The sequence below is a fragment of the Pygocentrus nattereri genome, chromosome 20, assembly GCF_015220715.1.
Source record: "Pygocentrus nattereri isolate fPygNat1 chromosome 20, fPygNat1.pri, whole genome shotgun sequence".
Classification (NCBI taxonomy): Eukaryota; Metazoa; Chordata; class Actinopteri; order Characiformes; family Serrasalmidae; genus Pygocentrus; species Pygocentrus nattereri.
In genome coordinates this window covers 9,749,756-9,776,153 of record NC_051230.1, presented here as the reverse complement: position 1 = coordinate 9,776,153, position 26,398 = coordinate 9,749,756, and the positions used below count along the sequence as shown (strand labels likewise).

General features: G+C 39.6%; 1 protein-coding gene across 2 annotated transcripts in view; it reads right to left on the bottom strand.

The window, feature by feature from the left end:
• Positions 1–26,398, bottom strand: part of si:ch211-225b11.1 (uncharacterized protein LOC561694 homolog) — a 51,014-nt gene that overhangs the window by 19,226 nt on the left and 5,390 nt on the right. For both annotated transcript variants that reach the window (XM_037531591.1, XM_017725416.2), the window contains exons 3-8: positions 17,469–17,603; positions 4,263–4,473; positions 3,996–4,128; positions 3,084–3,218; positions 2,422–2,525; positions 827–951 (exon numbers count right to left, since the gene is read on the bottom strand). In XM_037531591.1, coding sequence (XP_037387488.1) covers positions 827–951; positions 2,422–2,525; positions 3,084–3,218; positions 3,996–4,128; positions 4,263–4,473; positions 17,469–17,603 — 843 coding nt within the window. The remainder of the gene's footprint in view (positions 1–826; positions 952–2,421; positions 2,526–3,083; positions 3,219–3,995; positions 4,129–4,262; positions 4,474–17,468; positions 17,604–26,398) is intronic.

Genomic DNA, 26,398 nt, shown 5'->3' with positions numbered 1-26,398 from the left:
CTATAATAATTAGACTTTGACATTCTTCTCTATTTATAATAACTCTATAATAACTAGACTTTGACATTCTCCCCAATTATAACTCTATAATAACTAGACTTTGACATTCGTCTCTATTTATAATAACTCTATAATAACTATAGACTGACATTCTTCCCCATTTATAATAACTCTATAGTAACTCTAGACTGACATTCTGCCTCATTTATAATACCTTTAAACTTCTAAATGTCTGGAATGGAAAGTGGATGTTTTGTGCCACTGAGACTGGTGGGAAATCAAACATAATTTGACTGCATGTTTATGGAAATTTACAGTACAGAATTTTGCATTGTTGTTTCACTGTCAATAGTATTTACCTTTGCAAACTGTGCTAATGAAGCACAGAGTAGTTTTCCACTGGGACCTCTGTGACCTTGCCAAGCTCTCCCACACCTGCTCTTTCATAATCACTTTGTTGTGTTTCACAAAATAAGCTCCCTTTGTGAAGAACATTTCATCACGACCTATCTAAAAATGTGAAGCTAGAATTTCTCACTCCCTTTCTTGTTAGCCTTCTTAGCAGCATTCCTGGCAAGCTGCCTCTGTTTAGAGGGGTCTGCACTGCAGAAAGGCTTGAGGAAGCCCGAGCACTGTGTAAGTTCACTGAAAAAAAAATACTAATAATACTAATATGGTTATAAACCTCCATCACTCCCTTCATTTTATATTTATGGGTCTGGGCAGGTACTATGAGACCAAAAGTAGGATTTGTCCTGACTGAAAATGTATGTTATTAATACGTGAAAGAGGAAGAGAGTGAATGTGGGATATGTGTCTAATTTACCATCAGTAGCTATGTCATCCACAGGCAGGTTATGAATATGTGCCATGTAGCCAATGGCAGAGAAGATCACAAACCCAGCTATGATACTAGTAGCCGAGTTAGCCAGAGAGACGAGAAATGTGTCCCTATAAAAATAAGAGAAAAAAAAACATGGTGTAACTCTGGGTTTTATTTGTGAAAAACCATGTTTATTCGTTTGATATCAAGATGCACATATAGTCTTTAAAACAAAGGGCTATTTGAAGTCTCTCCACAGAGGAACCACTTTAAGTTGGATGGTTCTTTGAAGAGACATTTTTGTAAATGTGCAAATGGTGCTAAACAAAATGTACATTATCTATACTGGGATGCAAGATGTGAAATACAGGGGGTCTTGTGGGGTCCTGGTACCCCTAATTAATCTCTTGAACCCTGAATGTCAGTCAAATACAAATTCAGGGAAAGTTGATTGTTCAGCAGTTTCACCTATAATCAGTGATTCTGTCTTTGTATTCTTAACTAACCAGAGATTCAGCACTGGTCTGCCTCAGGGTGGTGCTGTAGCAGATGGTCCTTCATAGCATAGCAACTGTAACTATGCCCCTGAAAACCTCTATAATACATCGTAAAATATTTGTAAATATGAAAACTTGCCCGATTTTCCCAAAATTTTGGTGGAAGGACTGAACTGTACCTCAGTTCTCAAAATGAAAACAAGAAAAGATGTGTACTAAACATTTTGCTGCCACTAAGTTCAGCACCAGTCCCACCATAGCAGCAAGCAGCCACATAAAGTAGCCAACCAACATATCACACACTGCCAGTCTACCATTACACTATACCAATTACACACCTTGACATTACTTTTCAGTTTTAACAATATTTTTGGGGATATTTTTAATAAACAATGAGAATTTTAGACACAATATAATACACATAAAACAGAGGTTTCCATGTTGTCAAATGGTTTATTGTTAAGTTCTAAATCTATTTTCTGCACTTTAAAAATGGCACACATAATCTGACAGTTAACTGCAAAATATACAATTTGCTGGGTGTGTCAGATTTATTACAATTTAAAATCCATACAAATAATAAATAGTAAGTTAGCATTATTTTATTCCTATGTACTATTGTAACGTGGGGGAGCGAAGAGGCGGACACACGTGCTGAGATAAGCGACTTTTATCATGGGCAAATTCAGGGTCATGGTCAAAAAACGGTCCAGGTTCCAATAATCAATACCAAGCACAGGATGGACAGACATGACTAAGAACACCAATATCCAAAATTGTACAGAACAAGCCAAACAAACATAAACAACAAACACCAGCCAAATATCTAATGTCAAACAAAGAACTGCAAACACAGGGGAAAACACAGGGCTCAAATACATGAGGGCTAACTAGGGATCACAAGACACAGGTGGAAACATGAACAATCAGGGGCAGAGTAACCAAACTGGGGCTGGACTGGGATCAAAACAAAAAGCACATGGACTAGACCAAAACAAATGCACATGAAAGATCAAAAGGTAAACAAAAAGCACATGGACGGAATGGGAGGGGCCAATCGTGACAACTTATATATATATAAGTGTTCGAAAAATTGCTCACCTGAGGATGTTGTTGTTGTATTTGTTGTAGCTAGCCATAGATATCATAGACCCAAAAGCAATGCCAATGGAGTTGAATATCTGAGCAGCTGCATTCACCCATACCTTAAAAAAGAAACAGGTCAGATTAGCTTTTGCTAGACATGTTATCTTATGTTTAGCTGGTTATGCTAAATTAATATCCTTTAAGTGATTTCACAGTAAATGAAACACACTGGTCCAAATATGCTATTGGTTCAACAGAAATGACTAAATAGGAAACAGTAAGGGTGTCCCTCATTTGCACTACTTTGCCTTGAGCATTAATGGAGACAGTTCAGCCTTAACTTCATAGTAGCCATAAAAGCATCTGAAAATAAACTTGATGCACTGTTCAGTGCCTTAAACTGGTCCATACAACTGGCTCACATTAACATAAGCCTTAAAGGAATTATTCACTGAAAAATTAAATGTGAGCTGTTTCCCTGTGACCCTGCATATCGTTGATCAGTCAAGACATATGGGGTGTCTGAAGTTTGCTCGCATAGTTTTATAGTGCAGCAATGAGGCTGATGTAGCTGAAAACTAACATAAGTGAATGGCTCTTTTTGTTTAGACAAACTTAACACTAGTCCAAAGCAAACATCAGCAAAATCACCAATAACTGCACTGTTTCATGCTCACCTGCACTTCCAGGAGCTTGCTCCAGTTGGGCATGAGAAAGTACAGGATGCCATCTTTTGCACCAGGCAGTTGGACATTGTTGATCAGCAATGCAAACAGCATGAAGTAAGGGAATGTAGCAGTGAAATAGACAACCTGCAGAGAGAATTTACAGGCCAATAGAAGACACAAAAAAGACAGTAATACATACAGTACTGTGCAAAAGTTTTAGCCATCTAAGCAAAATTTTAAACAGTTTACCTCAGCAGTGAGTTTATCACAATATACATTAGAATAAAGTCATATTCATAATTCACATAAACATAAAAACAATAACAAGTAACAAGAATTTATTGGGTCCATATTTTTCCTTGACACCTTCACAGCCGCCACAGACACTTGTTAATATCATCAATTACATCATGAGCACAATAAAGCACTGATTGGTCAAACCAGGAGTTGTTTTTTTAACTATATATAATACTGGGCTTCCTCGAGGAGAGGATATATATATATATATATATATATATATATATATAGAGAGAGAGAGAGAGAGAGAGAGAGTCATTAATTCATATTCTATACATTTTGTTTATTCAAATATTAACACTTTTCTCAGCAAATAAACACAAACTACACAAATAAATACATTTTGAAAATGTGTCTTAGGAGTATATATACTGTATATGTAGCTGAAACTGTCATGATAAATCACGAGGGGCTTGATCTGTACAGAATATCCAGAAAAGGCCTCTGATGTTGAAATACTCCTACTTGTGGTTCATTACAGGAAATCATGAAACCTATATAGCCTACAAGGTTACAATGTCTCAACTGACACCCACTGCATTATCTATTCATTTGTCTTACAAAGTCAACGTGGTTCTACTGCTTCAAACTTTGTTCCATGATATATGAGAAAGGAAATCTGACCTTTCCTGTGGATTTGACTCCTTTGAATATGCAAAAGTAGATGATGAGCCAGGCCAAAGCAAGGAGGCCAAACAGCTCCCAGCGAACCCCTCCTGCCTCCTCAATACCGCTGGTCATCTCCAGCAACTTCCGACTGAAGAAAAAAAAACACACACACACACACACACACACACAAATTACAGCAGGTAATCTGGTCACTTCCAAAAAAATGCTAGAAATCCTGTTTCAATTTACTTCTACGATGACAAACATACACCTGCTACTTACTCAAAGAACTGCTGACTAGCCGACTGCAGGTGCGTGGCATTGCCGGGGAAGCCAGTGGAGCAGTTGCTGACCACATTCCAAGTGTTATTGCAGGACTGCCACGGTAAGGCGGAACCAAAAGAGTTGAAGAAGTAGTAAAGAGCCCAGGTCATCAGAACGTTATAGTAGGTGGCCAGCACGAAAGAAATAACCACTGTAGCTAGTCCCACACCTGGGGACGCACAGGTAGGGGAAAAAGAGAAATTGTGTTAGACAGTAAGCAATGCCACTCTTGCCCTTTCAGCATCCCTCAAGTCCTCTACTGTTGAACGGGCACATTTTAAACTGGGTAATACTGGAGCTAAGGCACATTACCAGAAGTAGATGTTTGCAAGATGTTTGACTTTTCAGATAAACAGCACTAGTTTAGTCTCTGATCTTGAATCAAACATCAGTTTCAAATTTGCTGCATTTGACCGTTATGACAATTGACATGTCCATGCTTCACCCACAAATGCATTTGTTTAAAGCAAGTGTTGTTAGGTTGGACAAGCTTTACAGAACATTAGCATGCATTAGCAGAAAATGTACTTTAGTGAACGCTGTTTATGTCCAAATAAGTACATTAGAGCACTATTCGTTTATGTATTATTTATGTTTATTTCGTTTGAAGCAGTTTCATAATCAGATCTTATACCACTCTAAAAGCTCTTTAGGAAATCCTGCAACTCATTTCCTATCAGAAATCTTCTCTATTTATTAATTAAATATTCTTTAGCAGTAAAATAAGCTGGCAAATAATGACCCTCCATCTACAAATCTCCCAGTTCCCAGCAGGGTGGGACTATGACCTATATCCCATGAACACATTAAATACACCATGATCCAAATTATTATGCAAATGATAGTTATCTGTTTTAACTAAATGGTCGATGCAAATGACCATCAGTATAATTTTAAAGTCATCAACAGAATATAAATCGAATTTTATTGAACAAACCAATGATAAAAGCATTTTTTCAAAAATAAAAAAAACTCAAAATACACTGTTCCAAATTGTGCACAACAGTTTCAAAACATTTTATTGGTTGTAAAGAATTAAAAATAGTTATTTGTTGAATTTGCGGCATTAAGAGGATACATTTACTGAAATCAAAAGCTATTTCAATCAAAAACATCTTAACAGGCCAAGTTACATGTTAACATAAGACCCCTTCTTTGATATCACCCTCACAATTCTTGCATCCATTGAACTCGAGTTTTTGGAGAGTTTCAGCTTGAATTTCTTTGCAGCATGTCAGAATAGCCCCCCAGAGCTGCTGTTTCGATTTGAACTGGCTCCCACCCTCATAGATCTTTTGCTTGAGGATACTCCAAAGGTTCTCAATAGGGTTGAGGTCAGGGGAAGACAGTGGCCACACCATGAGTTTCTCTCCTTTTATGCAGCCAATGACACAGAGGTATTCTTTGCAGCATGAGATGGTGCGTTGTCATTCATGAAGATGATTTTGCTATGGAAGGTATGGTTCTTCTTTTCATACCATGGAAGAAAGTGGTCAGTCAGAAACTCTATATACTTTGCCAAGATCATCTTCAGAGACCCTAAAGGGGCCTACCAGCTCTCTTCCCATGCCTAAAACATGACTCCGCCACCTCCTTGCTGATGTTGCAGCCTTGTTGGGACATGGTGGCCATCTACCAACCATCCACTACTCCATCCATGTGGACCATCCAGGGTTGCATGGCACTCATCAGTAAACAAGACTGTCTGGGCCCACTGCAACTGTTTCTGCTTGCGAGCACTGGTTAGGGGTGGCCGAATAGTAGTTTTATGCACAACTGCAAGCCTCTGGAGGATCCTACACCTTGAGGTTCATGGGACTCCAGAGGCATCAGCAGCTTCAAATACCTGTTTGCTGCTTTGTAATGGCATTTTAGCAGCTACTCTCTTAATCTGATGAATTTGTCTTGCAGAAACCTTCCTCATTATTCCTTTATCTGCACAAACCCGTCTGTGCTCTGAATCAGCCACAAATCTCTTCACAGTACTATGATCATGCTTAAGTTTTCGCGAAATATCTAATGTTTTCATACCTTGTCCAAGGCATTGCACTATTTGACGCTTTTCAGCATCAGAGAGATCTTTCCCATATTGCTTGAAACCTGTGGCCTGCTTAATAATGTGGAATGTCCTTCTTAAGTAGTTTTTCTTTAATTAGGCTCAATTGGCAAACTAATTATCACAGGTGTCTAAGATTGATTCCAGTGATCCAAAGAGCCATCCATTAGCAAATACAACAAAACACAACACACTCCTTTTTCCTTGCAGAACAGACTTTAGATTTTACTAGTGTAAATAAGGTTAGAATAACAATTCTCTTTAGTGCAGTATTAACAAATCACATTAAAAAGTCCAAAAACTTCACCAAGCAAGGAAAGGTGATTGGTGGACCCAAGGGAATTGTGCCAACAGATGGTTCTGAAGTTTTTTATGGCTCCAAACTCCTAATACATCAGATATTCTGAGCTTACTCTTAGGCAACACTAAAGAAAGATCAGTCTTTTCCCCAAGGGCTGCATTACTGAACACAATAAAGTGGGATAATGTTTAAAAGCCTTGGGATTTACAATGCTGACCTTGGCTCCCAAATGACATTCTAACATTAACTGTGAGCCCTGCTGTGTGTTTATTGGAATAGACTGTTTGAAACATGACCTTTAGTGCATTTTAGTATTTTGAGGAGATGAAAATTACTAGCTGATTGATATTTTAAACTGCACCAAATGTTTTAAGGTGGAAGTGAGTACTTAAACAGGGGTAACTTACTGAGCCAATCTCACTTTTTTCCATAAGTATGAAACTTAATAAATTAATTGCCTCTTTCTAAATGGTCTCAGACATTCACAGCATTTATATCTAAGATATAAAGGCTTATAAAGCTCAGCATGTGACACTTATAAGAGCAGTGGGCTCAACGATCACTAATCTATACAACATAATGTAACAGGCATAATTCCACTTTTGCTCTGTGCCATTCGACACCCTATACTCAATAACACTCATTACACAAAACAAAAGTATAAAATAAGGTTCTTTAGAGCAATGCTATAGAAGAACTGCTAATAAAGCATCAAATTGACCTAAATATTTATGAACACTCATTCTAATAGATGTAATTTCTCACAAAGGTTGCATTTGCTTACTTTTGTGTTTAGATGTGAAAACATCTACACTATATTGCCAAAATTATGTGGCCACCCCTTCTAATTATTGACTTCAAGTGTTTTAGTCACACCTATTGCAAACATGTGATACAATCAAGCACATTGCCATGCAATCTGGCAGCAGAATGGGTCAAACTAAACAGCTCAGTGACTTTATAATGTGCTACAGTCATGTGAGGCAGTCAGTTTGTGAAACGTCTGCCCTGCTAGATCTGCCCTAGTGAACTGTAATTGCTATTATTGTGAAATGGAAGCATCTACGAGCAAGAACAGCTCAGCCATGAACAACTAGACCACACAAATTTTAAGATTGTGGCTCCATAGTGTGTCAAGATCTCCTATACGCTGTCACAAATTGCTTCTGTAAGCAACATCAGCACAAAAACTGCCTCAGGAACTTTATGAAATGGACTCCTGTGCTACATACTGTCTGTAGTGATGAACTGCTGCCATAACGCCAACAGTAAAGTTTGGTGGAGGAGGAATAATGGTCTGGGGCTGTTTTTCAGGGTTTGAGGACATTTGTGTATTACATGAGCTCTGTAAAGTCATGGTTTGATGAATTTGGTGAGTATGAACATGTGTGTCAGGGCTCTGTGCAGACACAGTCCAAAATGCTGTTGGAGAGGCTGTTGTAGCTGCAAAGAGGGGGGGAACTCCATATGATTGCCCATTGTTTTCAAACGGGATGTCTAACAAGCTCATGCAGATGTGGTCAGGTGTCCACATACGTTTGGCCATACAGGTTATATTTGATCTTTTTTTCTGACATGAAGTCACAACACCTTCTGAGGTGAAATAACATGTGGTTTCAGCTCAGTACAGTCCAAGACCAAGCATTTTCTGCATTCCTTGGAGAAAGTGAGCTTCATTTACCATTTAAAAGACTTTAAAAGCTATATTAAAGCCATTTTAAAGCTGTCATATGCTTAGCATTACATCACTTTTATATACTCTAAGCAAGGGGTGTCAAACTCAATCACTAAAGGGGCCATATTAAAAAATCTCAACAATTCTGTGAGCCACAGATAAAATAAGTTTTTATTTTATTTTTAATGAATGTTGTGCTGAAATCCAAACTGTTTATTCAAAATAAACAAAAACATCAGCAGTAAAATATAGACACTTATAACAGACCTTGAAATATTACAACCCCAATTCCAATGAAGTTGGGACGTTGTGTAAAACATAAATAAAAACAGAATATGATGATTTGCAAATAATTTTCAATCTATATTCAACTGAATACACTACAAAGAAAAAATATTTAATGTTCAAACGGATAAACTTTATTGTTTTTTGAAAAAATTCACTCATTTTGAATTTGATGCCTGCAACACGGTCCAAAGAAGTTGGAACAGGGGCAACAAAAGACTGGGAAAGTTGAGGAATGCTCAAAAAACACCTGTTTGGAACATTCCACAGGTGAACAGGTTAATTGGGAACAGGTGTGTGTCATGATTGGGTATAAAGGGAGCATCCCTGAAAGGCTCTGTCGTTCACAAGCAAGGATGGGGCGAGGTTCATCACTTTGTGAACAACATTGTTGAGAATGATGTTTCTCAATGTGCAATTGCAAAGAATTTAGGGATTTCATCATCTACAGTCCACAATATCATCAAAAGAAACCACTTAGGAACCTTTAAGATGTACCGCTAGGCCTTGAATAACCATGCAACTTAGAGCAGCCAATGTAAAAGGTCTCATATTGCTCTGGAAGGCCCACATTCCACAGCAGATTATGGTGAGTTATAGGATCATTTGGTAAAAGTCCACGTTGAATGCATATCCTAGACACACACACATTTTTTAGTGCATACTATCTATATAATCTATGCATTGCTGTTAGAGGAGAAAAGTGATGACACTGCAGAAATCACAAGCGTACTATGATATCTCTGACTAGAATTTGTGTGTTGACCAGCCCATGCACTGATGGCCTAAGTCCTTGGCTTAGGAATCCTTCCAGGCTGTCCACTGTTAAGCTGCTTGGCTTTTGTCTTCTTCCTTTTCGGCAATGCTCAGCTGAAGTTTTCATTAGATGCTTCTCCCTCACCACCCAAAACATGGCTCTGCATACTATCCCAATGTTATTGTTGGATCCTGTCTCCCTGGCCTGAGGTCATCCCCAAACTCCTAAAGCCTTAATACCCTATGCCATCGCTGGCCAAGCAATAAAGCAGGCCTCAGAGAATCAGTGGCTTCAGAGAATAGGGAGCTTCAGAGAAGCAGGAGCTCCACTGGCTCTGAATAAATTCACTGGCCCTGAATGAAAGCAGTGCTTTCCTGACTAAAGATATTCTTAACTCTAATGCCTACGTGTCTAACAGTGGCTTTTTCGCTTTGGTTAGACTGCTTTAATATTTTCTTTCATCTAAAGATGATCTTCACATGGAAAGTAAGCCAGTAGGTCATACTATGATTATGTAAGGGATCTTCACAGCTTATTTGAATTCACTCCCAGAAAAAAAAAAAAATTAGATTTCACTGTGTTATTGTGGCTTTGTCAATGCTTTGTGTGTCCAAAGTGGAATAACTCTTGTTAGTATAAGTTCTTCTTAATCATTTTAATTCTGCTATTTTTGTATTCCTGCCCAAGAGGCCTCCTCATGTATACCACTAACTCTTTCTACATGATTAAGCAGATGCCCTTAATTGCATTTGCAGTTTGTAAAGTTAGATGGTGAATGAAATTAAAGGTATAATAAAATTTAAACAGTAGAGCTGAATACACCATGCATTGTGGCACTCATCATCTACATATGCAATTGTATGCAAATATTTGGGCACCCTGGCCATATTACATATTTTGTCGATTTCTGAAAACAGCAAATTCTTTTTAAACATAACTTATTTTTTTATTACAATTGATTCTGCACATACAGACTTTTTATAATGTCACAGGACTTTGAGGGCCATGTCAAAAGCTTCAGCTTGCGTTTCTTGAAGTAGGTTATGGTGGGTTTTAAAGTATGTTTTTGATCATTGTCCAGTTGTGGAAGCCAGCCTCTTTTCAGCTTCTGTTTCTGTCACTTTTTCATCTAAAATGTGCTGATATTTAGTGGAATCAATCATTTTGTTTACCTGTGCAATGTATCCTGTGCTCCTGACTGCCACACAAACCTCTCATGCGTAACAGTTGGTAAGGTGCTCTTTTCATCAAATGCTACCCTTTTTTACATACCTTTGGTGATTATGACCAAAAAGTATATTTTTTACTTCATCAGTCCACAGCACTTGTTTCCAAAATGCCTGGTTGCCTGTTTATGTAGATGTTGTTTTGCATACTTCAGCTGTGATACGGTCACAGATAAGGTTTCTTTCTGATGACTCTTCCATTGCAACCACTCTTGTTTCAGGTAAACCTTCCTGCAGGGCTTTTGCTGCCATATGGGAGTTTTGCTTTGCATTTGGCCATTCTGGGGGGGTACTGTCACGACTGGGCCCTCCCAGTCCTGTCCATGTGTTCGTGTTTTGGTTTAGCCCGCATGTTCTTTGTTTTGGTTTTTTAGTCCAGCCCCCTCGTTTCGTGACTCCACCCCTGATTGTTTCCACCTGTTCCTGTCTGTTCCTCATTTACCCTTATGTATTTAAAGCCTGTTTTCCCCCTGTCTGGTTGCTGGTCTTTGTACTGTTGTTTGTACTGTTCTGCTTGTTCTGGTTGTATGTTTGATTCTGGTTTGTCATGTCTGCCCCCTGATCAATCCGTGTTGGTCTATGACCATGGACCGTTTAGACTATGGCCCTGGATTTGCCCATAATAAACGTAGCTTATCTCCGCATATGAGTCCACCTCCTCACTCCCCGGCGTTACAATCTGCCTGTTTGTTTCTTTTCTTTTAAGACTGATATATTTAAGTTGGCTCTGCTCTGATTGGTTGCCCTGTTTTGTGTTTTATGCAAAAAACAGCACTGAAACTCTCTTGATAACTTGAGTGTGAGTGGGCAGAGCTAAACTGCTTTATGATGAATAGGCAAATATCTAAGATTAAGAGACCCTTATTAGTCCCACAACAGGGAAATTTCACCTACGCATTTAACCCATCCGTGTAGCGAAACACCACATACACTCTAGTGAACACACATAGTAGGGGTCAGTGAGCACACTTGCCCAGAGCGGTGGGCAGCCCAATCCGCAGCACCTAGGGAGCAGTTGGGGGTTAAGTGTCTTGCTCAAGGACACCTCAGGGATCAAACCAGCGACCTTCCGGTCACGAGGCTGGTTCCCTAACCTCCAGCCCATGACTGCCCAAATATCTGTTAACTGTGAGGTTTAATGGGTGTGACTGAGTGGGGAAACCTCCCTCCAGGACTGGAGCTGCACTGCCCTGCTTTACTGGGATCATTCTGAGTCTCAGTTAGTAAACCTGGTTATTTCTGTTTTTTATCATTTATGACTGATACAAATAGATACATGGTACCTTTGCCTTGGAAATAAATAAACACATTGTATTTAAATAGTATACATGTTTAGTAGAAGTAGGGTATGATTCTCACTCATGTTTAACCTGTAACGTTAATGTATTCTGTCTGCAACTAATGCGTCCTATTAAGGTATTGGTTAGTGTAGTGGGTAACATCTCTGCGCTGTAGACTGGGGTTCAATCCCCACCTTGGCAAACACCCTACACTATACCAATAAGGGTCCTTGGGCAAGACTCCTAACACCGCCTTTGCCTACCTGTGTAAAAATAATCAAATTGTAAGTCACTCTGGATAAGAGTGTCAGCCAAATGCTGTAAATGTAAATTTGCAGGGAATGTGTGTACATGTGCAAAAACATGTTGAGCAGAAGTTCCTGTTCTTTCCCTTGAGAAATGTGCTTTACCTTAAACACCATCCTTATCCTTGAGCGCTCGGTTACTTAGGGTGCAGAACTCGGCACCACACCCCAATATTTGCAAGAATTTGCATGATAAGTGTGTGTGAGTCTTGTCACACACGGTGTGAACAGAACACAATTTTGCAAAACAACCTTGACCAAACTAAAAGTTCTGGGTGCAGAAGAGTCACTTCAGAGCATGCTCTCCTCTCCTCACTCATCTCTTCTCTCATCTCTTCACTTTCTGGTCTGTATCACTTTCATTTCCTAAATAAATTCGTTCACATATTCACTTGTGAGTCGTTCTCTTGTCTGAATTCCCACGACAGTCCCAAGACTACTTTTTGAGCACTGGATGGAAAGTTTGGACAGTACAGACTGGGGAGTGAACGATTAAGAAAATTCAGTTTACCATTATATGAGCCGGCATTGGTAAGCTGGCAATAACACAACGATAATCAAGTGAATAGCATAAAAACAGCCCACCCTCGCATTACCTTAACTTTAAGCCCCAATCAGGAATTGCTCTAAAAGAACAAGTTCACTACCAAGGAAGAGAACAGGTGTCACTGTTGCTGTAGTGCAGTACCAAACTCGGCATGCCCACCATACTGATACCTGACCGGAGCTTTAAACCTCTATAGGAAAACAATTAACTTAATGCTTAGATTCTTAGCAACTGCTACCATGCGTATATATATATATGCACAATCCTTCTGAAATGAACATGCAGGACCTGAAGCACAGAATAACCCAGCAAAGGATTCTGGCATGAATGCATGTATGTATGTACATTTGTAGTTTACAAATGTATGACATCAAATAACTGTCAAATGTGAAAATGATACTTAAAGCAACTACCTGCATCAGTCCTTCTGTAAGCAAGGGGCCGCTATAGACTGAAATGAGCGATATATCAAGTGATGGACCCAAAAGATTTGACCGGGTAGATTATCTCTGTCTTTGAGGAGATAAAAAAAAAACTAAGGAGAGAAGTCTGGAGTTAGAGCAAATGAAAGCAAGACCTTTTATTAAAAACCAAAGAGAGGATGATGACCATTGATGGCTGAGCCCTTTTAAATGATTTGTTTGCTTGTTTGTTTGTTTGTTTGCTTTTTCCCTCAGCTTACTTCTACACTCGTTATAATCTTACTCATTATCTACCTATTGTCTCCATGTAAAACATGCTGTTCTGAAAACACTGATATATTATTAGTCATATGCAAAATTGAAATGAATGTTTTGTTTTTCTAAGTGAAAAGACGTTACCACACCTTCTATAGTGAACACACTTTTCCACATTTTAATGCACAATTACTGTTTATTTACAAAATTTAACACATTGGAAAAAATTCAAACATGAATGTTTCTTGTTCAAAGGTTCTGGCACATTTTATATTTCATGTTTTGTTTCCAATATGCAAAAGAAAGCAAATAAATAGCAATTGTGTGCTAAAATTTGCAGAAAAAAATGCCATATTTGTGTTCTCTGTAGACGGTGTGTTAACATATTTTCACTTAGAAAATCAACAAAACGTAATTTGATTGGCATGTTCAAAACGTCTATGACTTCATATGACTGTATACTACTAATATTAGTGTATGTATATGACATTAATGTAGTATTAATACCAAAAGGATTTACACTGCCGTTCAACACTTGTCATATTAATAATTATGACTCGATAAGAACTTATAGAGATTGGAATCTGATAAACTACAATAAACAACAACTTACAATTTAAAGTATTTTGGGAACAAAACAAAGTTATAACATGGAAAAGATGTAAATGTTTTTGAATAACAAACTGCAATTACCTATTTATAATTATTATCTTGCCACAAAATTTGTATGGATAGGTATTTGATTAACAATTTGGTCCCTACTTTTTTACAAATTCTGGATATTGACTGTATTTTGAGTTTCTCTGTGACAAAACTGGTTGTATATTATTAAAAACCATGATTCCAAATGTTTTAACACAAGTGTGTATGAAATGATGCTTCGCATGTACGAGGTTGACAGACATAAAACTATTTATAGTATAATAGGTTTCAGATGTTTCAGATTAGTTTTTTTAATTGAAATACTGAGGTACTTATAAATGTTTATGTAGTCCAAGCAAAACATGGACATCAGTAAAGACAGAAGCACTATAATTCTGCTGAAAATATCTGGAATCAATTGGAGATTTCAGTGCTCAGGCTTGGCTCAGGATCAGCCCCCTCAGTCGCTCAGTTTTCTTTTGTAATCACTGTAAATTTCCTGTTTGGTGCTTTCATCATGCACTAAGCCTTTCTCAGGCTTCCGGCTTCCTCACAGAAAAGTTCAGTTGAGACATGGGAATTCAGTGTCCTGAAATCTGAGCAGCTGATGATACCAAGCACCATTAAAAGATCAACCATCAACAGGTCATCAGATATCCTCCCAGCTACTGACAGAGCAGTAAACTCAGGGTTGAAAACCGTAAACTCAGCACCAAAGCATGTGGAGGAATAGAAAGGGAGAGAGTGATGGCTTGGTCTTTATCAAAGTCACAAAACACAGTCCAGCAAAATGACAAAAAAACGAGTGCAATCAAGAAATCGGTCGACAACAACATGATTAGCATTTAGATTTAAAGTGCCAAGTGATTTAAATTAAGATTTGAAACAGTGATTAAAGTACAGTACAGTAAAGTCCAGAGGACTGCTGTTCATTTATAAGCTCTTTGTTGTAAATAGGGTTCAACCGATATAATATAGTAACATAATATGGAAGTAGGGCCTGACCGATAACACCAGCCGATATTGAGGTCTTACAGACTCACATATATCTGCATGCTAGTGTCCCTCACAGTAGTACAGGATGGACTGGTAAATCTGAACACAAAATACCATCAAAAATGAAAAAACTGTAAAACAAGGGATGCACTGGTGCAATTCTTTGGTCACTTTAAACATTCCACTTTGATATATTCTCACCAAATAAACACTATGCAAACACACACAAGTGGCAGTGATTGTGTTTCTGTGTTAAACACATACAAAAATGTCAACACTGCAACACCAACATCCATACAGGCTCACTTTACTCTGTTTGACTGTAACAAAAGTTTCAAAGCCAATATTTTTAAGTCATCTTTGTAAAGTAGACATAATGAGACCATATTGTCCTATTCAGATATAGGAGGGGCCAAAAATCTGAGAGTGAAAATGCTTCTATTTTGCATTCTTCTCTAATTTAGCACAAATTTTTCTATTATACATACTATTATCAGCATATCAATCTCAATAAAATTAAATCTTAGAAATTGTAACAAATTCCCCTTTTTTTGCTTTAACAACAGTGTTATTCTCATGTCTCATGAGCTAATCAAATGCACCTCTGAATAGGAGTCATCCGAACATGCACTTCAGTGAAAGTAATATGTGAAAAGGCCTTAACGTGGTCAAAGTCATAAATTTGCTGAAATAGAAATAGTGCAGTATCTTTAATGCTCTTCTTCTTTTTAAGGGTCTTATTTTTCTTTTTTTCTTAGTTTATAAATTCTTAAGCTTTCTGTTATTTGCAAAATTAAATGAAAACAATCTTAGATTTTCAAAGATGCCTCAGACATTCGTAGCACACTATACATCATTTTAGTTTTAGAGTTCTGAATGAAACTGTTTTATTAACTGTCTATAGACAGAGTGGTTTGTAAGGGCTATGTTTTATATGGCGTGTCATGTGGACTGAGTGTTTTTCTGAAATCACACTGTATGTCTAGACAATCAGTTACAGCTCAACCAGCCAACCGAAATGCTTTAAACAAGTGAGCTCCACAGATGTGATTCCTGCTGTCACTGCACTAGAGAGACTGTTGTTGAAAGAGACAGATGATGTGCAGGGATCAAAACTGTGAAATATACAGCTTTACTGATGTGACACAAAACTGGCTCTCATCCACTGCAGTGCTACTTGATCCAAGGTAATTAATTAACTTTAGCTATATCAGCTAGATCTTACTGACCGAACTGTTGAGGTACTTTGCACTTATTTACACTAATAACAACTTAATTCCAAGTAGGTTACTCAGTGTGGTATCAATATTGGCAAGTACCAAAAAACATGTACTCATACTAGTACTAGTGCATTACTAATCCGAACATAATCAAGCATAATTATAATGTACAAAAAATACAATAAAAAATTCTATGAAGGGAACTGAAAATATGTGAAATACGTGGTAATTCTGTGAAGCTCCACCCCCTTGTGCTACAGTACTTGTATTATTTAAAACTTTGTAAGCTTTGTAAGTTTAAGAAATTTGACAGTTGAGAAGGGAAAATCATGTCAGTCTATGGCACACCATTTAACAAAAGTACTGGAATAAAAATAAAAACTAAAATCTAAATAGAAAATATAAATATCGGCTGATATTATTGGTTATCTGTATTTTTAGCCTCTTAAAATTAGCATCAATTTCAGTCACAATTTTTTTGTATCAGTTGGGCCATAGTTATTAAACACTGTTGTGGCATGCAAGTTTGCCTTGAGCTAGAATCAGCCTTGCAGGAAGCAGACTTAGTGATTAAAATGATCAAATGTACCACTGATCTAGTGGACTCTGATTCACACCGTTGACTGATTACAGTTTGGATGGTACAAAGTACACAGTTAGTAATGCAGAGGTACAGCGGAAATAGAACAAGTATACATAGTATAAGAGAATAAGCAAACATAACAGGGTAATCATTTTTACCAACCAGAAAAATTCAGTTGGCACAAACACACATTAATTAAAAATGACATTTTATGACTGAAAACATGTTTGAACAACCAAATAAATTTTGTCTTTATTTCAAGATTATACTTTATTTTTTCAAATATATATTCAAGCATATGAGTCCTTTGTTGGTGGCTGTGCCACTGGAGGAAATCCAAATTTATGGTGCTTGGCATGGTTTTGCAATTAGTTGAATATTTTTAAACTTGTCTTATTTAAACTTGCATCATTTTAATGAGTTAAAAGAAGACTGTATTAATGTATCGCTGATCACAAAGGAGGCAAGACAAGATAAACACAGCACTCGTATATCAAACTTTCTAGCCATTTTGCTGGACGCTATATGTGGAAAGTGTGGGAACACAATGACTGTCTATGGTGGGTAACCAAACCATCAATAGTGCTTGGGCTACCTGCACACAAACCACTCACCTTTGAGAAGAGGGCAGATTTTGGCCAGTCCATGAACCGGTCCCAAGCGAGTGTACTGACCAATGGCATACTCCATAAAGAGCAATGGGATACCACACAGAAAGAGCATGATTATGTAGGGGATGAGAAAGGCACCTGAAAGTAGAGAGAGAGGGGGGAGAGAGAGGGGAGGGGATGAAACAGATAACATTATGAACATTCCTGTTATAACTGTTTACTGAAAGTTAATCTGTCACACTCAGAAACTGTATTTTTCGTGGTTAACAATAGTTTCATGTGTAGTTATTTGATTTTCATGGATTTAACACACTGAAATCTTCCCATCAAGTTCCAATTTTCTCTTGTATTCAACGCTGATGACATGGGAAAAGAACGCAGTGGAACAAGAAATGTATTCATTTGAGTAGTAACAACAGTTCTCATTTTTATTTTGAAGCAGAAGCTGGGTACAACAACTCAATCTGCTACAAAAGTCACAAATAACACCAAGTTCCACTGAATATAGTTTTGATTTATAAACACAAAACTACAGAATATGAATTAATGTATATAGAATTTCTGGGCTAAAAAAGATCACTGGTACTTAACACCTTGATGTGGCAGATACAAATATCTAATATTTATAATGTCCATCCATCCATCCATCCATCCATCATCTTCCGCTTCTCCGGGGTTTGGGTCGCGGGGGCAGCATCCTAAGCAATGAGGCCCAGACCTCCCTTTCCCCAGTCACTTCCACTAGCTCCCTGGGGGGGATTCCGAGGCGCTCCCAGGCCAGCTGGGCGATATAGTCACGCCAGCGTGTCCTGGGTCTTCCCCGTGGGGTCTCCTCCCGGGTGGACTTGCCTGTGACACCTCCAAGAGGCATCCTAACCAGATGCCCAAACCACCTCAGCTGCCTCCTCTCGACGTGGAGAAGCAACAGCTCTACTCTGAGTCCCTCCTGGATGACCGAACTTCTCACCCTATCTCTAAGGGAGAGTGCAGACACCCTGCGGAGGAAACTCATTTCGACCGCTTATATTCGCGATCTCATTCTCCCGGTCATTACCCAAAGCTCATGACCATAGGTGAGGGTGGGAACATAGATCAACCAGTAAATCGAGAGCCTTGCCTTATGGCTCAGCTCTTTCTTTACCACAACAGACCGGTAAAGAGCCCGCATCACTGCTGACCCAGCACCAATCCGCCTGTCAATCTCCCGCTCCCTTGTACCATCACTCGTGAACAAGACACCGAGATACTTAAATTCCTCCACTTGCGGCAAGAGCTCATCCCCAACCCAGAGAGGGCTCTCCACCCTTTCCCGCCTGAGAACCATGGCCTCGGATTTGGAGGTACTGATCCTCATCCCGGCCGCTTCACACTCAGCTGCAAACCGATCCAGTGAAAGCTGAAGTTCATGGCCTGATGTCCCCAATTGGACCACATCATCTGCAAACAGCAGCGATGTGACCTTGAGGTCACCAAACCGGACACCCTCCATCCCCTGACTGCACCTAGAAATTCTATCCATAAAAATTATGAATAGAATCGGTGACAAAGGGCAGCCCTGACAGAGTCCAACTCTCACTGGGAATGAGTCTGACTTACTGCCGGCTATGCGAACCAAACTCCTGCTTTGTTTGTACAGGGCCTGAATGGCTCGTAGCAAAGAGCCATGTACCCCGTACTCCCGAAGCACCTCCCACAGAATACCCCGGGGAACACAGTCGAATGCCTTCTCCAAATCCACAAAGCACATGTGGACTGGTTGGGCAAACTCCCATGAACCCTCCAGAATCCTGGAGAGGGTAAAGAGTTGGTCCAGTGTTCCACGACCAGGGCAGAACCCGCACTGCTCCTCCTGAATCCGAGGTTCGACTATAAGCCGGACTCTCTTCTCCAGTACCCCTGCATAGACCTTACCAGGGAGGCTGAGGAGTATGATTCCCCTGTAGTTGGAACACACCCTCTGGTCCCCCTTTTTAAAAAAAGGCACCACCACCCCAGTCTGCCAATCCAGTGGCACTGCCCCCGATGTCCACGCAATGTTGAAAAGGCGTGTCAGCCCCACAGCCCCACAACATCCAGAGCCTTGATGAACTCGGGATGGATCTCATCCATCCCTGGAGCCCTGCCGCCAATGCGCTTTTTAACTACCTTAGCAACTTCGGCCTCAGTAATGGACAAGCCTATTCCCGTGTCCCCAGACTCTGCCTCCTCACTGGAGAACATGTCATTCCACCGCCCAATGACTTCATTACTCTTCAGTCGAGGTCAGCAGCACACCATCTCCACTATATACAGTGCTAGTGGCACACTGCTTTCCCCTTCTGAGTCGCCTGACGGTTTGCCAGAATCTTTTCGGAGCTGACTTAAAGTCACTTTCCAAGGCCTCACCAAACTCTTCCCACACCCGGGTTTTTGCCTTGGCAACGACTGAAGCCGCAGATCGCTTGGCCTGTCGATACCTGCCAGCTGCCTCTGGTGTCTTACAGGCCAACCATGCCCGGTAGGACTACTTCTTCAGCTTGACGGCATCTCTCACCTGGGGTGTCCACCACCGGGTTCGAGTATTATCACCCCGACAGGCACCAACTACCTTGTGACCCACATCTACAGTCAGCCGCTTCAACAATGGAGGAGCGGAACATGGCCCATTCTGAGTCAATGTCCCTTACCTCCCCCGATATCTGGTCAAAGTTCTGATGGAGGTGTGAGTTGAAGATCAATCTGACAGGTTCTTCTGCCAGACATTCCCAGCAAACCCTCACTATACGTTTGGGCTTGCCTGGTCTGACCGGCATCTTCCCCCACCACCTGATCCAACTCACCACCAGGTGGTGATCAGTTGACAGCTCAGCTCCTCTCTTTACCCGAGTGTCCAAAACACATGGCCGCAAGTCCGATGACACGACTACAAAGTAGTCGGCCTAGGGTGTCCTGGTGCCATGTGCACTTATGGACATCCTTGTGTTTAAACATGGTGTTCGTTATGGACAAACTGTGGTTTGCACAGAAGTCCAAAAACCGAACACCACTCGGGTTCAGATCAGAGAGGCCATTCCTCCCAATCACACCCCTCCAGGTCTCACTGTCGTTGCCCACGTAAGCGTTGAAGTCCCCCAGTAGGACAATAGAGTCTCCTGTATGTTGACCCCAACATACAGGCACCGAGTTGAGGGGCTATGAGAAAGCCCATACCTTACCATACATAGCCGCCTCTCACCATGGGTAACTCCAGAAAAGAATAAAGTCCAGCCCCTCTCAAGGAGATTGGACCCAGAGCCCAAGCTGTGTGTTGAGGTGAGCCCGACTATATCTAGCCAGTATCTCTAAACCTCGCGCACCAACTCAGGCTCCTTCCCCGTCAGTGAAGTTCCAAAAGCCAGTTTCAGCAACCGAGGATCACAACGCAAAGGCCCACGCCTTCAGACACTGCCCAATCCACAATGCACCAAACCCCTACTACTGCCCCTCCCATTGGTGGTGGTTCGATGGGAGGGTATTTATAATGTATTTTTTATAATTCACACTATAATACACCACTTGTCATAATCATCTGAATGATAATAATTTGTTATTTTACACTGTGCTCTACTGTCCAAGACACAAGGACCACCCTCTTGTTTATTAGTTTCCATTTAAAATGACCATTATGTATATTGTTCTCAGTATTAAGTGTGCCCACACTTTACCAGCTTCTGTTCTTTTCAGCAGACTTGCTTTCAGTTTTGCAAAGAAATCTGCACAGATATTTTTCCACACCTGCAAAGTTCAGTCTTGGAAGCTTTTTTTAGAATTATCTGCTTCTCACAATCCAAACACATCAGGTAATGTTGAGGTCTGGACTCTGGGGTGGACTGTCCCTTCTGAGAACATCAGCAGCGATTTCTTTGTACTTATCAGTATTCATAATGCCTTCAATTAAAAACAAATCGCCAACTCCATATATTATTATACAGATATTATTATATTATACTTCCCCAAAATTGCACAGATCTAAAGAACTCTATCCTCGATGATTTTAGAGTCATAAGTGGCTTTGAATACCTCTAACCCCTTATATGGCCAGTGCCCACTGGCAGGCCCAAGCCTGGAATTTTAAGGGGTTACATATCTTTTTACAGCTTTCTATCTGAGACTAAACTGAATTGTTGAAAACACTGATTCCAAACTTGAAACGGTCAATCCAAACCATTGAACTGTAGTACGTCTAGCAGTTTATGACAGCGTTGTATATAACAGTTTAAATAACTACGAGGTCCTCTCTGTGTGGAGTCTCCCCATGTCTGCGTGGGTTTCATCCGGGTTCTCCGGTTTCCTCCCACAGTCCAAAGACATGCAGTCAGGCCAATTGGACGTGCTAAATTGCCCCTAGGTGTGAGTGTGTGACTGTCTGTGTCTGCTGCCTGCCCTGCGATGGACTGGTGACCTGTCCAGGGTGTATCCTGCCTTTCACCCGAAGACTGCTGGGATAGGCTCCAGCACCCCCCCGCGACCCTGACGGAGAAGCGGCTTAGAAGATGGATGGATGGATGGATGGATGGATGGATGGATGGATATAACCGCAGTATATATAACACTTTATGTAATTGCAGTGTATATAACAGTTTACACAACAGTGGTCAGTATAAATGATTTTATAGCAGTAGTTTATATACCAGTTTGTATAGTAATAGTGTATATAACACTTTATTTAGCAGTCATGTATATAATAGTTTACATAACAGTGTATATCACATATTTAGGTTAAAATATAAATATTTATGACTGATTAATTTTAAACCATCATTACAAAGCTAAACTAGACATGGCAATTATGTTATGTAAATATTTTATATAGTTTACATTATATTATACTATACAACAGTGTGTGTGTGTGTGGCATTTCTGTTTGGACCTTGAATTCCCTGTGTGTAGGAGGGGGTGGTGTTATCCATATATCCATATGCATCTGAGTGAACTGAAAACAGGGAAAATGCCCAGCACTAGTGATTCCATGTGTGCACAAGCTACAAACAGTGCACTAAATTATCTTTAGTAAATATTGTCATGAGATCCAACATCAAACTGAAAATAATCATTACAATTTCCCATTTATATTCACATGTAATATATTGACAGTCAATATATGATGCACTCCTACTCAGATCATCTCTGAGGTACAGTTATTATACCACAGACAGCACATTGAGGAAAGGAAACTATATGCAAGACATGTACTCCTCGCAAAAAGCTTCTATATAGCAGTGGATCTCAAAGTGGCCCTCATGGAATCCCAGACAGTCCTCATTTTTGCTCCGATCTAACTCACAAACCATAAGGATAGGTGAAAGTAGACCGGCTGGGTGTTCAAGCTTGACGCTTGAAGAATTAATGCTGTTAAAAAGAATTTGCATTCAAAACAGGTTTTCCTGACTAATCAAACCTTGATTTAGCTATTTTGCTATTTTGTAGAAATGATTGATTTGAATATTTTTTCCATAAAAATACATGATCTTTTCTAGATTCGTGGTTTAAGTGTTTACCCTACATAGATTAGTTCAGGAAACTCCAAGCCAGTAGATTATCAATTGCAGTGACCTATAACTACCTACAACCACTGACATTTTAGTTTATGATTAACCAAGGAGCAAGCAATGTAATCTACAGTGTCAGAAAACGGCATGATGTCTCAATGCACAAACAGCAGAAATCTCAAATAACAAAGTGTGCAGTGCCTCTCTTGTAAACGTTTTCTTTTGGCAGTGTTCAGCAAATGAGAGCAGTGCTGTGCCAAGACTGCCAGTGCTATATTATATGACGTGATCCATTGTTCAGGAAGCCAGTCATGTAGCTGTCAGGGCTTGTTATACTACACTCTCAGAAAAATTTTGTAAACTGTCACTGGGGCCATACCCCTTTTGTTACTGGGGTGGCTCATGGGCACATCTCAGTACCTTTAGTCAGGGAACATAATTGTACCATAATTCATTGAAATTAGATTTTCTAAGCTGTATTGACTCCACACTCCCCGTCTCGTCCCCAGACCTTTTCCTTTATTGTTCTGTTTAAATACAGGTCATAAAACAGGCTATTTATCCACTATGAAAAACTTATTGAAGGTACACAACTGGACCTTAAAACCACTGTTATACCTTTGTCACAATTGGCCCCTCCCAGTCCTGTACGTGTTTGTGTTTTGGTATAGTCCACATGCTTTGTTTTGGTATCCACTGTCCTGCCCCTTGTTTTGTTTTCAAACAAAACTCCGCCCCTGATTGTTTTCACCTGTCCCTTGTCTTCCAGGTGTCGTATTTAAGCCCTGTGTTTGCCCTTTGTTTCGCTGGTCTTGTTTGAATCTCTGTCTGTGTTTGGATGTTATCTTCTGTGTTGGTTGTACTGGTGTTGTTTGTTTGATTCTGGTTTATGTTATGTCTAGTTCCCGATCTATCCATGTTGACTCATTGACCCTGGACTGTCTCGACCCTGATTTTGGATTTGCCTTTAATAAATCTCGCTTATCTCAGCACATGTGTCCGCCTCCTCGCTCACCGTTACAACCTTTAAGGGAACATTTACATTGTCTGTACCTTGATGAATGAAAAACGTACCTGCACAGAACCTTTAATTCTAACATCACATTTACATTTATGGCATTTGGCTGACGCTCTTATCCAGAGCGACTTACAATTTGATCATTCTACACAGGTGAGCGAAGGTGGTGTTAGGAGTCTTGCCCAAGGACCCTTACTGGTATAGTGTAGGGTGCTTGCCCTTGTCGGGGATTGAACCCCAGTCTACAGCATAGAAGGCAGAGGTGTTAACCACTACACTAACCAACCATCACTGTACATAATCTCCCATTGAGCTTGAAATGTTTTGTTAATATGTTACATGTTAATATATTATGTCACATGATTTCAGAATCATGTTGCTCGTTTTCTCGACTAATGTCTAAATATGCCATTTTAAAACCATGTAAACCCTCCTTAGCATTACATGCCAGAGAGACATTTACATTTACAGGATCCTACACATACAGTAGGTTCTGCAAACACTCATCAAAGGACTGCTTGGCATGTCACTAAAAGGTATTCAAATTGCTAATTCACAGGAGCAAACCTTCGTGCCTTAGTGAGTACTTTGCAAAAGTCAAGGACTCCCCTTAATTTATTGAATTTCAGTTGTTAAGTAAATGTTATTCAACTTTCAGGAGATCTTTCATAGCCAATCAGATGTAAGACAATCAACCTGGACAAGAAAGAAGAATGTCAAAGGAAAAATAAGTGAAAACTCCAAAAGTGATTTCAAGAAACAGAGAAAGTGGGACTCCTAACAACCACCTGCAAGACCTGGTAGACACCAAAACTCCCTTCTCCCTTCAGATAAGCAGCACTTAAAGCTTTCATCTTTGAGAGAGAGGATATAATCAAGCTGCTTCAGATCTGACAACATCCACAGGTGTTTCTGTCCATCCTTCCACAGTGTGAAGATGACTCAGCACTATGGATCTGAAAGGATGTGTAGCTGTCAAGTTCTTACCGAGAAAAGAAAACAGACAAAAAAAAAACAAAACAAAAAAGCTGCTCGTGTTCTTAAAACCATTGTTCTTAAAACAATGGACTGACTGTCCCAGAGTCCAGACCTCAATGTCACTGAATGTGTTTGGGATTATTTAGATTGTGAGTAGCAGGAAATGCATCTAACTTCTGAGACTGAACTTTGTACGAGTGGAAAAATATCCCTGCAGATTTCCTTGAAAAACTGAAAGCAAGTCTCTTGAAAATAACAGAAGCTGTAATAAAGGTAAAGAGTGGACACTGTAAATACTAAAAAATCTGAACATATGCATATTTAGTTGTTGTGGTTTCTGTGTATTTGCCTGGTAAATAAGTACTGTTGTCATAAAAATGAATGAACTTCAACTTCAATGACTCAATGACTGTTTTGGAAATTAATAAAATGAATCTCTGACTTTTCGTTTTTGTTACATGATGTGTTTATGTGGTTATGTGCAACAGGAAGAACAGGGTTTTTGTCTGGACCTGTTCCAATTAATCATTCTCCTATTTATAGGTTCTGCGTTTCAATGTTCGGTATAATTAAATCTTAGTTACACCAGACATTTAGACTATTCAATGCTTCTCAAAGTTATCTCATGTAACCTTCCATTGCATGAAATGGTTAGGAATACTTTGACTGACACATTGTTTTATGATAGCTTTGCGATAAAATTTTGGAATAAAATGTTTTTTAAGCCATTCATGGTGGAGCAGTACATGCAAGGTAAAGTGGTATCTGAGATTTACCGCTATTTTACCATCACCGGCATTTATAAAACAACTCAGAAGACACGTGTAGATTCACTGGTTGTTCTGGATAGTAAATACAATGGCTATATTTGCATTGTAGCCATCGCATCCCCTGGTTGTACCAGGTACCACTTTGTTGCTAGGTTGCACCATGACAGATGAAGCAATTCTGAATGACTTTGTTTACATTTTATTGATTGAATCCAGTTTTCTCTATAGGAGATATATATAACAACAGAGACGTGGACAATTTATTGATTCTACTGTTGCCATTCAAGACACTATTCAGTTCTACAGTGGAACTAAACTCTACATCACCCCAGAAGTCAAAACACCCACACACACACACACGCAGAGTTGCATGCACAACCCTACATAAATGATACAGACAAGGGACCACATTTATAAAACATTCATAAATGATTATTTCAACCTTAAATGTTAAATTGTCACAGTGGCAGTGCCACACTGAAACTTTATGTTTTTATAAGTCATGTTGAGAATGCTGCTAGTGTTTTATAAATGAGGTCCCAAGTGTTCTAACCCTGCTCAGGGACCTCCATCCAGTGCATGTTTACATTTGTCCCAGCTCCAAACACACGTAAGCCAGGTAACCCCGAGGCTGTGGGTTGCTGTATACTGATTACCTCA